We start from the raw sequence: 14,217 nt of genomic DNA on the forward strand, positions 1-14,217 counted from the left end.
GGACATGTGAAAATCTTAATGACAAATACGAGCAGAGATATGAGCATATAAGCACGACAAAGAACGAGCAGCAGAAATGCACTTTAGGTATGATGGCAAATAGGCTTTAGAATAAAAAGTGGTGTCCCACCAAAATAAAAGTATCAGGATAACAACATAGATAACATAGTTTACGTGGGACATCAATGTGAAGTGAGGCACATGAGGCAGTTTGAAGCGCAGAGGATAACGTGGGCAACATGTAATGTGGGCAGCATTGGATTGGGGAGAGTGGTTTTTTATCCCAATTCGTGCCATCTGAATTGGGGAAAATTTACTTTTTTCATCCCCAATTTAGATGTTCACAAATTGGGAAAAGTTACTTTTTTCGTCCCCTTAGATGTTCACAAATTGGGAAAAGTTACTTTCTTCGTCCCCAATTTAGATAACACGAATTGGGGTGAAAAAAATAAAAATATTTTTTCCCATACAAGTAGATTTATTATGAAATCAACTATATTTAACCGATGTTATACGAGCACTCGAAAATTTGTTACCGAAATCTATTCGAGTGCCGGAAGCAAAGCATCTTATTATTTAATTTTGGTAAATATACTGCATGTAGGTTCTTTTTAGTTGCATTAGTTAAAATAAAGGAAACATGTGACTATGATCTATTAATTTTTTAATAGTTTAGAGTGGTAGGAATTGGGAATAGTCATAATGCAAGTTTATTAAGTTTATTAAATGAGGTAATTATACAGTATATAAATGGAGTATGTTTAAAACGATTCAAGATATGAAGTTTTAAAGTCTTAGATTCATCATACTCATCTGCATATTAGTTTATTGAATATGAATTATTTTATTTTAACAGAGAAGAAAATTTTGTCTACACCGCCACAGTAATATAAATTTAGATTCGAATTTAAAAAATATTTAGGGACGTCTATTAATAAATTAAAAAAAAAAAGTATTCAAAAAGTTCGTAATTTATTCATAGATTGGCTTGGTGTGAGTTTCTCGGAAATGTCTCGGCATGTCTCGGCATGTGACTTCCTGAGTTATTTACGTTTTTTTTTTGAATGGTTGATCAATCATTTCTCAATGGTTTTCCCCAATTTATGATTAATATTTCCTAATTAATTTAGAATATCGGTTAAATTATCGGGAAACCGGGTGAATGTATTTTAAACTATCCAAATCGAGGTAAAAAAAGAAAGAATACTGCGTAGAATAATTAATGTTGTGAATCATAAAAAAAAAATGATTTCAAATCAAAATAAAATTCCCCCTTAGACCGAATTCTTATAATAATTAAAGGACCAAATTTCTTTATAAATACGTTTCAAAAAATACCTTTTAATTAAAATATTTTTTTTTTGAAAAAAAATATATATAATAATAAACAATTTTCTTTTTCCCTTTTTTTGTTGTAAAAAAAAAATTCGTGAAAAATGACTATTACAGTTATCGGATCCCCTGCATCTCCTTTCAGTCTTATCTTAATATACGTCCTTAAAGAATTAGGATTATCTTTTGAAAACGTTCCAACAACCCACGAAGATATTAAAACTCCAGAATATTTGGCTACCAAACATCCTTTGTATGTGAAAAAAAAATAAATTTTCTTTCACTGAAATTACATACGTCACAGATACTTCACAAGTTACTAATTTGATTCTTTCCCTTCTTTTCTATTAATAGCGGTAGATCTCCTGTTCTTAACGATGACGGATTCCAAGTTTACGAATCTCGTGCAATAGCTCGTTATTTGGCAAGTAAATATCAGGGAACCAAAACTTCCACCATTCTTATTCCTTCTGATGTACAAAAAGCCGCTTTGGTAGAACAATTCATTTCAGTAGAGATCTCTTATTATTTTCCACCTCTATTTAAATTGCTTACGCAATTAATAGCGGTGAGAAGACAAGGCAATGAACCTGATCTTAAAATTGTTGAAGAAGCTCGTGAAGAGCTTGGGAAGACTTTAGATGTTTATGAAAAATTATTGGAGGGTAAAGATTATTTAACTGGGGAATTTTCTTTAGCTGATATTATTCATCTTCCTCTTACCTATTATGCTATTAACTCTGCTGGTGAAGGTGATTTATGGAATAAACGTCCTAATGTTTCTAAATGGTTGAAGAACCTTAACGAACGTGAAAGTTGGAAAAATATTGTTGATGAATATAAATTATCAGAACAAATTAGTAAATATACTAAAGATTCTGATAAGTAGCTTATTCTTTGTAAATTATACTGTGTAAACAATAGCGTATTTTAATATATTTCTTTTACTTCAAATAAATTCAATTTTTAAATAACCTTATATCGCGATTCCGCGTATTATGTCCATGAAATCCAAAAGTATTATTAATAATCAGCGTCAATATTTAACGGTCCGACATTTTAAAATTTACCTTATTAATATAAATAACCATCGCCGACGCATAATCGAGCTGTCGGCAAATTTTGTTACCGAAGCGAATTTTGTGATTATTATCGGAATAGCTTATAATATACATTATTATCTATAGTGTTTTTATTTGTATGAGTCTAACCGATGCCCGATAAAAAATTTACCGATTTTATGGCAAAATTTGTTACCGAAATCTGGTTTTCGGAATAATTTTGGTCATAAGGCATAAGTTTCCTTAGTTTAATAAATAAAATAAAGAAACATGTGACCATTATCTATTAATGAGATAATTATATTATTATTTAATATATTTTGTGAAATTACAAAGTCTTAGATTCATTGCATAATAGTTTATTAAATATGAATTATTTTATTTTGGCAGATAATTTTTGTCTACGCTGCTACAGTAATTTAGATTCGAAATACTTATTTAAAAAATTCGTAGATTTTACCGAATGTCTACTGGTTATTTTACAATGGTTAGTTGGTATGACAAATAATCAATCATTGGTATTCCCACGATTTATGATTAATATTTCCTAATTAATCTGCTTACAAAAAAATATCGGTTAAATTATCTCAAAATCTCCGAATATTATTACATGTATTACCTAAAAATTAATAGCAGCAGATAGTATGTAATTAAATTCTACTAATTAAAGGATCAAATTACTTTATAAATACGATTTCCAAAAATATCGTTAAATTTTTTTTAAAAAAAATTAATAAAATAAAAATTTTCTTTTCCCTTTTTTTTTGTCGTAAAAAATAAATTAGTGAAAAATGACTATTACAGTTTTCGGACGTTCTGCATCTGCTTTTAATCTTATATTATTCTACGTCCTTAAAGAATTAGGATTATCTTATGAACTCGTTCAAACAACTCCCGAAGAAATTAAATCTCCAGATTATTTAGCTACCAAACATCCTTTGTAAGTGAAAAAAAAAAAATTTTCTTTCACTGAAGTCGCATACGTCACAGAAACTTCACAAGTTACTAATTAGATTCTTTTTCTTCTTTTCTTTTAACAGCGGTAAAACTCCTTCTCTCAACGATGACGGATTCCAAATTTATGAAACTCGTGCAATAGCTCGTTATTTGATAAACAAATATCAAGGAACCAAATCTTCCACCGTTCTTATTCCTTCTGATGTACAAAAAGCCGCTTTGGTAGATCAATTCATTTCAGTAGAGACCTCTTATTATACTCAACCTCTGGTTAAAATGCTTACGCAATTAATATTGGTGAAAAAGCAAGGCAATGAACCTGATCTTAAAATTGTTAACGAAGCTCGCGAAGAACTTGATAAAAATTTAGATGTTTATGAAAAATTATTGGAGGGTAAAGACTATTTAACTGGAGAATTTTCCTTAGCTGATCTTCTTCATGTTCCTCTTACTTTTTATGCTATTAACTCTACTGACGAAGGTGGTTTATGGAATAAACGTCCTAATGTTTCTAGATGGTTGAAGAACCTTAACGAACGTGAATGTTGGAAGAATATTGTTACTGAATATAAATTATCAGAACATATATAATATTTTTTTTTAAAAAAAAAAAGTTAGTGTTAATATATTTTTTTTACTTCAAATAAATTCAATTTTTAAATAACCCTATATCGCATGATCAACGATTATTATGTCAATTTGTGATATCAGATATTCTTCCATCCCAAACATCCCAAAGTATTAAGCAAAATTTGCAAATTTTTCATAAAAATTACATGAGATCATGTGATTTATAATGACGTCATCAGGAGTATTTTTTGTAATATCTAAAATACTATATATGTTAATAAACAAGAGTTCATGTTTAAAGGGGAGTTAGGACTATAAAAAGTAAAATATACTGTGAAATGTGATTTATTTTGAACTTGTTCATTTCTAATAAAATCATGACATTCGAATTTATAATAAATTTTTTTAACCATAATTGAGTTAATAAATTTATAAATTAAATTGATAATTGAAAAATTTACAATAATTTATTATCTTTAATACATGCCAAAGAATGAGAAAAAAAAACAATTAAAAAAAAATTATCATTAAATAGATTATGAAGGGAAAAAACATTTTAAAAAAAAATCAGTTTGAAAAAAAAATCAAAATTAAAATTACTTTGAAAAAATGTTTCACAACATTTTTTTTGTAAAAAATGTTGCAAAAACATTTTTTCTATAATAATATATCAGCCAATGGAAATGTCACAAAATTTTGGTCATAAAATAAATTATTAGATTAATGTTGTCTTTAAGCATATAGTATATACATACTTTAAAATTGAATCTTTAAACCATAAGTTTGGCTAAAATTTTCTTAATTCTGGCCAAAATTTTAATGCCAGCCTAAATTTGGCTAACTTCAAAAATTTCAAGTCAAAGGTAACATTATATTTATATGATAAAACATTATTCTTAATAATATATCTTAATGTTTATTGAATTCTTAAAAATATTTTTACAACCTTTAAAGATTAAAATTTTTAAATTAATAAGTTCAATCTGTTTAAAAAATATTGACAATTATTTTACATTTTTATATAGTAAAATAATAAAGTAATAAAGTAAATTAATAAAATTTTTTTTTTAAAATCATTTTATTGTTTTATTTTATGTATTTTATATATAAGAACTTAAATATAAAATAAGTAAGTTATTGCTTGGATTATCATTCATATACCTTCAACTGTATTATAATTTTCAGACTCTTTCTTATTTATGCCGATTGACATATCACTAAATAACAGTTTATTATAATACAAACTTTTTGCTCTAATATAATCTCTACTTAAAGAAATATTAGCATAATTATACTAACTAATATTAATCTTTACATTACTGATTAATCTTTCATATAAATCTAAAAACTCATTTAATGATTTCAGAAAACATTCTAGAGTTATTTAGAGTTATAATTTGCAAATAATCCATCAACCGTTATCCGAATCTGTTAGATCAGTTTGGTAGAAGATATCTGAAAGTTGGATAACCATATCATCCAAATATTCTTAACAGATTATCCAAATCATCTGATTATTAAATATAATTCTAGCCAATTCTGTAGCACCAATTGGAATTACAATAGTGATAATTACGTGATTTCAGATAAAAGGTTTAGCCACCAAGTGAGTTATTTTACATAAAATTTTGCTGATTTTTGTATTATATAATATTACACAAAAATTTATAACTCTAGCCAAAACTATGAATTTAGCTTAATTTAAGTTCAAAATATCCTACAGATATTTGAAAGGATTATTTAGATAATTTGTTACAAATATCCTTTATCTGCCTTCATTTGATTTGTCTACAAAATTTTTATCTGTTATTTATATCCAGTTATAGGTATGAATAAAGGATAGACAGATTGTAATACTAGGGCTTTATGAGACAAGTTGATTAGTAATTGTTGAAAAATACATTAAAATCTTGCAAATTAAATGTGTCTAATAAACTATTTATTAGAGTTTTTTGTTTGTGCCTATTAACATTTGTATGCTAAAATAAATATTTAATTATTCCTTTTTGGTAAACTTATATGGTAGGGGTCATCTATAAACAACAATTATGAATAATGGTCCAAAATTTGAAATTTTATTTATTTATATTACTATATAACTTATTTTTTAAAGTATTTTATTAAAATATTAATTACCATGTAAGCGATAAATTTTTTTTTGACATATTACATGGAATTTTTATGGATTTTCATGAAATTTTTGTAAAATCCATAAAAATTACATGAAAACTAGTCTGAAATTTTATATTTTTATTGCTACTTACTAAAATTATCCAACTTTAACCCATAATATTAATTAAAATTCTTATTAAATTCTATAAAATAATCTGATAGAAATGTTTAATACATGTTATTCTATCATTTTATCAGTTTAGTTTTTTCTTTTTACTATTCAATTTACAATTTATAAAAATTTGAAGTTACATAATATTAGTGTAGTTTATAGATGACAGCCACTATATATAATATAATAATGTTAATTTGTGATAATACATTGATGAATATTGTATTAGCTGTAATACCAATTAATTTAATCATTTAATCTGTTAAGTTACGCTTATTACTAAATTTATAAGGTATTTTTATGACATCTTTATATAAAAATTCATACATTTTCATCATAAATCTGTTGATTACTTCAATGTTTAAATTGTAATATACAAGTAAATGAAACTTCAATTTCATCATCTAAAGTGAAAGTGCAAAAGGTTCATTTATTAATTAAAGAAATTCCTACATTAGAACAAATGAAAAAAGTTATTTCTTGAAATATATTTATTTTATTTTTAAAACCACGTGAACAAGATTATAGAAAGATAGACAAGAACAAAAGATAAAACAAAAGTCGAACGCTATCTAATACTAAGCTATAATCAAACCGCCCGAGGACAGCGCCACTCTGGTACTTTCAACGAACTTGGAGGAGTCCCTAACACGACGTCACATCCCAATAAACCAAAGTAAAGGCTTTACAATCAAATCTAAAAAAGAAACGATCCGTATTTTTCTTTCGGTCAATTAAGACCGCCACCTGTAAATACTGTCATAGGTGGAATGGTTCAGCACTATTCTAATTGTTGTACATTGATAAAAAGTTGTACATGGGGGTTACCCGTAAAAAAAAAGATGTATTAAAATACAAGTCAAGAATATAAGTGTGGCTGGAATAAAACAAATCTATAACTATCAGCGTGCCACTAGGTAAAAAAATAAGCTGAAAGTTGTAACCGAACGGAGTTAAGGAAGAGTGAAGACTTTCAAGTCTTCAGGAGACGTCATATCAAGTCTCAATTTTTTGATGTCAATACTGTGCCTATCTGTATTTGTACTTAAGATAGGGGGACGCTTGTGAGGTCTAAGTTCTAATTGTTTTGTGTCGTCCGAGGTGTGTCCTTTATAACGGTAGTGAGGTCCGTTGTCGTCTATGACTGAAAAATATTCAATATTAAAACAACCTAATTCATGCTCTAGTTGGAGCAATTGTTTGTTAGTTTTGTAAACATTTTTGCTTTGACTGAGTCTGTTCTGTAGAACGGAACGGCGGTCAATTAAAGGTGTGATTTTCTTGTGGAAATGATCTTGAAATTTAGTAAGATCTTTGGTCATATCTTCACGATATTCTATACGGTTGGTAGAAGTACCCCAGAGTTTAGCTCTAGTGGAAAGTTCTGCTTCGTGGGCAAGACATGAAACTTCTCTTGCTTCGTGTTCTTTTTGTCGTTGTATAGCTAGTTCATGAGCATTTTTACGTTTTCTAATAGCGTCAAACCAGTATATACAACCTGGTTCATATTGTTGGCCTTTGAGTCTTTCTTGTCTTTTGGAGATATAGATAGGTTCCTCGGTTACGTAGGGAAAAAGGTCATTAGGAATCCAGATGCCCAACTTCTCATGCCACGTTTTCTCTTCATTGAGGAGAATGGGTTGTAAGTGGGTGGCAGGTGAGTGAGTATGTGAAGTACTAGGTAACTTATTCCCAGGATGTTGTCGAGAGAGTCGATCTTGTATCGTAGTTATAACAGCTCCTGCGCCTACAGGACCTCTAGATCGCTTAGGAGGTATAGGAAATTTATAATCATCCTCAGTTCGGAGCATAAACCCTTTATAATATTTTAAATGTTCTATAGGTTTAGCAATAACTAGTGAAGGTAAAAAAAGGAAGTGGTGTTGCCGAGCACGGTAAAGCTTTTCTTCCTTAGTGATCGAACGTTTGTGAGGTTTTTTCTTTGGTTTGTGGCCACGGTTGTAGAAAATAGATCTACATGCCCGTTGAAAGCGTAATTTTTGTTTTTTACTCCTTTTACTACTATCGGAGTGGTATGACTGGAAATTGGTCAGTCGTTTTCGGTACATACAGCGTTCATTGTATGTCTGAAGAGGTTTTTGTTTATTAGCTAAATATGAGACATTGTACGAAATCCCAAGACGGTTTGAGTAAACACGTTTTTTGGTCCAATTAATTGGAGAAACTAAATTTCTTGAAATATATGATGAATGGAAATGTCCAATTGTGATGAAATTTTAATCACGTGTGGTCATGTGATAACCATTAAGACATTATTAAAGAAATTAGAGTTGATTATTTATTGTCATAGATTTTGGATTGTAATGATAATATACAAGATTTTCATTCTATAATTGGTCTTAATATATAGGAAATAACCTATACCTTTATAAATCTAATTAAAGGGATTATACTGTTATCACTTTTTCAACTTTTAACCTCTTGGACTACTAAACAAAATGCCACTAATATTTTAGTACAAATGAGACAATTTATTTTTGATGAAATATTTGAAATTATGTGGCTTCCTAGATGCTTGCATTTAAAGGACTTTGAATGCACATCGGGTATTACAAATAAGAAAAAATTGCAATTTAAAAATTTTCATTCCCTACCTAATAATAGTGTTAGTACAGTTATTAATACTTATCATTATGATGCATTAGATAGTATTCGTAATTATATTTATTTGGTAAAAATATAATAGAATTTTATACTAATCTTACTTTGTAGCGCCAACGTAGATGTATGGTGTTATGACTCATATAATTTTATAGGTGCTTTATTCTGCAGGGCGGGCTCCAACTTACCAAGCTTTTGCTAGATAGGAGGTAGTAGGTTAGTTATAGAAATTTAGATGGTTAGATTTTAAATAGTTTCGTTCATAACTACCTAACCGTTGAAGTAGATTTTTCTCTTCTTTTAGTTTAGTTCATTTTTTTTTATTTACTTTTACAATTTTATTTTGTTTATAAATTCTTGTATTTATAAAAATAAATTGACAAAAAAGAGATGATTTTCATCATTCATTTATATTATTACCCGAATTACCCGAATTACCCAAATTGTACAAACAACAAATATCAACAACATTTTATGCAATATTTAGGTTTATTAATATAAATCAAAGTTGATACACACTTATTTATTTATCTTATTGTAAAAATAACATTAATAAACATAACTTAAAAAATAATAGTCGTACAAATAATAATATCTTATTTTTGATTAAGTTCAGCTACAATACCTTTCCAAATTTCACGTTCGCTAATATTCTTCCACCATCTAGCAACATTAGGTCGTTTTTCCCATAAATCACCATGACCAGAGGAAAAGGAATAATAAGTATAAGGATAATGCGAAATATCAGCTAAACTAAATTCTCCGGTTAAATAATCTTTACCCTCCAATAATTTTTCATAAACATCTAAAACTTTTCCAATTTCTACTCTAGCTTCCTTAACAATTTCAGGATCAGGAGTTTTGCCATGAAATTTCGTGAATACTTCTTGGGCAACCAATTTATGTACAGCCTCATCATAGTAAGAGATTTCAACTGAAATGAATTGTTCTACCAATCCAGCTTTTTGTACATCAGAAGGGATAAGAACCGTGGAATTGTTTTTTCCTTGATATTTGTTTACCAAGTAACGAATAATTGCACGAGATTCGTAAATTTTAAATCCGTCATCAATGAGAACAGGAATTTTTCCGCTATTTAAAAAAAAAAATAAAAAAAAATATATGTATGTATAAATTAGTTACTGTGATGTTTTCTTTAAACGTAGATAATTCAGAAAATTTTATTTACAAAGGATGTTTGGTAGCCAAATATTCTGGAGTTTTGAGTTCGCTGAAATCAGAAGGTGGAGTGATTTCATAAGATACTCCCAATTCTTTAAGAGTAGCCACCACTCTGAGAGTGCAAGTAGATATAGGGTATCCGATGAGTTGAATAGCCATTTTTACGAGAAAAAAAAAATAAAAAGAATTAAAAGCTTTTAATAAAAATGTGTTTTTAAAGATATATGTATTTATTAATTGAGCTTTAAACTGAGGGAAAAAAAAAATCGGGAATTTGTAGGTGTATTTATAAAAACTTTGAGATCAGCGATTCTATTATTATCAAAGGAAATTTTAGGAATTTCTAATCAAAAAAAAGATTTGTAATCTTTGAATCTTTGAATTATTAAGCAATATACAAAATATTTTTCTTTTTCTCTTTGTTAAGCTCATTTGCGGAAAGAAAATCATGCTGATATTGTTACACCAATGAATACTTGAATACTTATGGTGTTCATGGGACCTCAGGGATTATCCATTAATCCGTTGAAAGGTCGGATGATCATAATAATAACCATTTCATTCAGTCGATCACTTTCAGCACTTTCATCGATTAAATCATTTCACGTTTAGGAAAAAATTCAATCACTTTAATCACTTTAAACATCTATCTAAGAGGAACCTCATTGAGCTTTGTATGTTTGTATGTTTCATTCTTTTTTTTTTAGAATCATTTATTTAATTTTATTATAAGTTTTTTCTCTGAATGAGGTGTGAACAAAATGTTGTACGTTGTATCACATCATGCGTTACAAAAAAAAAGTCGGAAAGTCGGGATTATTTTTTCCATGGAAAATCGGAGTTTTCTAAGATCGGTCTAAGAACGGAACAGAATTAGTCATCATTCATATGGTCGGATGACGAACTATTTAAAAATAAAAATTTTTTCACTTTGTATAAAATTTCTAAACTTTAAATAATAATAATATAGCTTACGTGAGTTACATTAAAATCTCATTCGAAAATTAATATTATTTTGTGTAGAAAATATTATTTAGAGGAAATGTAAAAAAATATTATTTAGAAGAAATAGCTCGAAAACTGTGACGTCAAAATCGGAAATCGGTCGGCGACAACATTAGTAAGCTAACATTTTGACAACAAAATTTATTAATATTTATCTGTTATTAATACTATTTATTAATATACCCATTTATAATACTCATATTATTAATTACGATTTACGATTTATATTTAGAGTAAATAACAACGACAATACTATAATTAACCTAATAATACTATCTATAATTAACCTAGATGTAAGACAAATCAAATCGATTCACATATAATGTGACTTTAATTAAAAATAATGCTTATAATGAATAAAACTACAACAGAAATTCCTATACTACAATATGACGCTAAAGAATATTTATCATTATATATATTATCATTAAAACTCGATGTTTTAGTTGTATAAGATGGAGAAGCTGAACTTACATTACTAGCATTAATCGTACTAGGTTTATTACTACCTAAGGACCGTACCACCTAAAGCCGTACCATTACCTAAGGCCGTACCATTATCTAAGGCCGTACCTTTACCTAAAGCCGTACCATTATTACTATTAACAACCGCAGGATTTTGTGGTAAATTATTTATCTACAATTGGACGTCCGCTTAATCCATTCGACTTGTAATTAGGAATATTTCATCCCATTTGAGGAAATTTTTGACTACTTTCTATCCCTAACTTTCCACCAGGTAATTGAATTCCGGATAGGGGTAAGTTTCCATTTCCTAAATGATTGGATTTTCATTACTATCGGTACCAACTTCTTGTGCATTTGTCATGTAATTTGTAATTTGCTGTGATAAGGAGAATCACTAAACCAAGAAAGTTGAGAATATTATAATTATATCGCATCATTATTTTTTTTTAAATCGAAAGAAATTATTATTTATGAGAGGATTCGTTTGATAGGCTTGATAAATTAATAATAATACTTTTACCTTTTTCATGAGGTTGTAATTTCATATTCTTTTTATAAATAATTTTTTTATATTAATATTGATTTAAAAATTTAATCCTTCCTTAAAAATATCATCTCAAAATAATCTTGATTTAATAATTTAAGGAAAAAAAAAATTTTTTTTGTTTCAAGTGCACTTATAATGATATCAATATCAACGATTGATAAAAAAAACGGATATAAACGCCTTAATATTTAAAAATATATATATATATATATATATATATATATAAACAAAAATCTTTATTTTTTATCAATATGAATTTACTCTTAAGGTTATTAAAATAGCCAGTTATCATATTCAATCATAATAATATACTATAATTCTTTCTTATATTCTTATGCTTAATGTTAAACTCTTAAAAAACTTATCTTAATACTTTTTTGCAGCATAAAACCTATGAACCTTACAATATGTTTTGTAAATATCAACATCAGCTTTAAACTGTTTTATGTAGCTATCAAGCGTTTCGTCTGATATTTGTAATATTCTGCATAATGGAACTCGAATTCCAGTAAATAACGCCACGCAAGATTTTAAAACGCGCTCTCCTGAAAATAAAAAATTTAATTAGAATCACGTGATACAAGATTTTTTTTAAAAAAAATACATTTTTAACATTTACCTTTACTCTTTTCCCATTTTCCAATCTGGGAATCTGCGGTCTTATGATAAATTCCCTGGAACATTCCAGTGTTGTCCATAATTTCTCGTATTCGATTAATAATAAATGGATTAATTCCTCTTTGTCTCATTACGTTATGTGCTAACATCAATAAATAGAAATATAATAATTAAAAAAATCAATTAAAAAAATAAATAAATAAAACTTTTTTTTTTTTGTATATGTACCGGCACTAATTAAAGTCTTCGTAAGTGGTGAAGCATTATACCATTCAATGTCAGCTTCAGCTATTTCGAGGTATCCTCCAGGTTTCAAAACACGGATTAATTCTGGAATTACCATATTTTTCCAGTCATTTTCCGTGAAATAGAAGAGAAGATGACGCATGTGTACATAATCAAAGGACATATCAGGGAATGGTAAACGGATTTTAATGTCCGCTTGGATAAACTCGACATTTGGAGGATGTCGTTTTATTATTAAAGGCAGAATATCTACCCCAATAAAATCAGACAATGGATACTCTGATCCAACATCAGTTAACCACATGCCTGTGCCACACCTATTTTTTTTTTTTTAAGAAAGATTTTTTTCTAATATAAATTTATATTTTTCTATAAAATTTTTTTTTACAAAAAAAAATGGAATTTATTATTTTTTTTTTTACTTTACCCCATATCCAGTACCTTAACACCAAATTTTAACCATTCATTAACTGGTGCTATAAAATGCTCACCCCAAGTTTCTTTAGATAAAAGGTGTTGTTCTTTCCATGCCTGGACCTGTTCATACTGTGATCTACTCAAGGGAAAGAGGGGTTCTATCTCTAAATCTTCTTGACTAGTAAAAGAATCGTTCCTAGTTAAGATAGATGAATCAGAAGAACTAATAGTAGTAGTTGTAGATGTTGAACCGCTCGAACGTAATGGACGTAAACGTTTTTTTGAAAGATTAATTCCCATAATAATTAATACTATAAAAAGATTAATTTCATTAAAATAATATATATAAAGAAGGAATTAATTAATTTTACGATTTAAAGAGTGACAAATTTTATTTATTTAGTTTTGCTTTTTTATTTATATTTTTATTACGAGAGAACTTTAACTTTTAATTGGTCGATTTAGATTTGTAATAAACCTTTCATTTTAAAACAAAAACTTTAGTAAAAAAAAATAAATATAAATAAAAATAATATGTAATATGTAATAAAAAAAAGGGAAAGGAAAGAAAAGAAAAGGAAAAAAGAAAAAAAAAGTTTGATCACTTTTATATGGTATATGAGAGTTATGTAAGTATAAATTAAAACTCTGATCTTTATCTGCAAATTTTATGTCACAAACACAACGGAACTTTATTTAAAATATGGTTTATTCTAATTTGCGGGAAATCCCGTTGAACAAAAAAAGGCTCATTGAAAAATTTATTTCGTCCTTAATGATTATGCGTTTTTTTTTATTTTAATTAAATTAAAAACTAAATTGTTACTTATTAGCAAAGGTATAACAGAAATTTCTTTTGTTTTGTCGCTCATTTGAAACAATAATTCTTGGCAACGGTTTTTTAATTG

The 14,217-nt window shown here is 27.7% G+C and overlaps 5 protein-coding genes across 5 annotated transcripts; 2 read left to right on the plus strand and 3 right to left on the minus strand.

Annotated features, from left to right (window-relative positions):
* Positions 1-1,347: 1,347 nt before the first annotated feature.
* Positions 1,348-2,341, plus strand: OCT59_015341 (uncharacterized protein). The gene is made up of 2 exons (XM_066139946.1): positions 1,348-1,585; positions 1,687-2,341. Exons 1-2 carry the CDS (start codon positions 1,437-1,439, stop codon positions 2,219-2,221), a joined length of 684 nt encoding a protein of 227 aa, XP_066002772.1. The 5' UTR covers positions 1,348-1,436; the 3' UTR covers positions 2,222-2,341.
* An 843-nt stretch (positions 2,342-3,184) lies between these two features.
* OCT59_015342 (uncharacterized protein) lies at positions 3,185-3,941 on the plus strand (the record flags this gene model as incomplete). Its single annotated transcript, XM_066139947.1, has 2 exons — positions 3,185-3,333; positions 3,434-3,941. 2 exons carry the CDS (start codon positions 3,185-3,187, stop codon positions 3,939-3,941), a joined length of 657 nt encoding a protein of 218 aa, XP_066002773.1.
* A 3,216-nt stretch (positions 3,942-7,157) lies between these two features.
* On the minus strand, positions 7,158-8,273 carry OCT59_015343 (uncharacterized protein; the record flags this gene model as incomplete). The annotated part of the gene is made up of 1 exon (XM_025309810.1): positions 7,158-8,273. One exon carries the CDS (start codon positions 8,271-8,273, stop codon positions 7,158-7,160), a length of 1,116 nt encoding a protein of 371 aa, XP_025189045.1.
* A 1,038-nt stretch (positions 8,274-9,311) lies between these two features.
* On the minus strand, positions 9,312-10,260 carry OCT59_015344 (uncharacterized protein). The gene is made up of 2 exons (XM_025323358.2): positions 10,016-10,260; positions 9,312-9,918 (listed from the first exon to the last, which is right to left on the minus strand). The coding sequence occupies exons 1-2, from the start codon at positions 10,165-10,167 to the stop codon at positions 9,423-9,425; spliced, it is 648 nt and encodes a 215-aa protein (XP_025189046.1). The 5' UTR covers positions 10,168-10,260; the 3' UTR covers positions 9,312-9,422.
* Positions 10,261-12,394: 2,134 nt separating this feature from the next.
* Positions 12,395-13,609, minus strand: OCT59_015345 (uncharacterized protein; the record flags this gene model as incomplete). Its single annotated transcript, XM_025331355.2, has 4 exons — positions 12,395-12,573; positions 12,648-12,788; positions 12,875-13,209; positions 13,320-13,609. The coding sequence occupies 4 exons, from the start codon at positions 13,607-13,609 to the stop codon at positions 12,395-12,397; spliced, it is 945 nt and encodes a 314-aa protein (XP_025189047.1).
* Positions 13,610-14,217: the final 608 nt, after the last annotated feature.

Source organism: Rhizophagus irregularis, chromosome 23 (assembly GCF_026210795.1).
Source record: "Rhizophagus irregularis chromosome 23, complete sequence".
NCBI lineage: Eukaryota > Fungi > Glomeromycota > Glomeromycetes > Glomerales > Glomeraceae > Rhizophagus > Rhizophagus irregularis.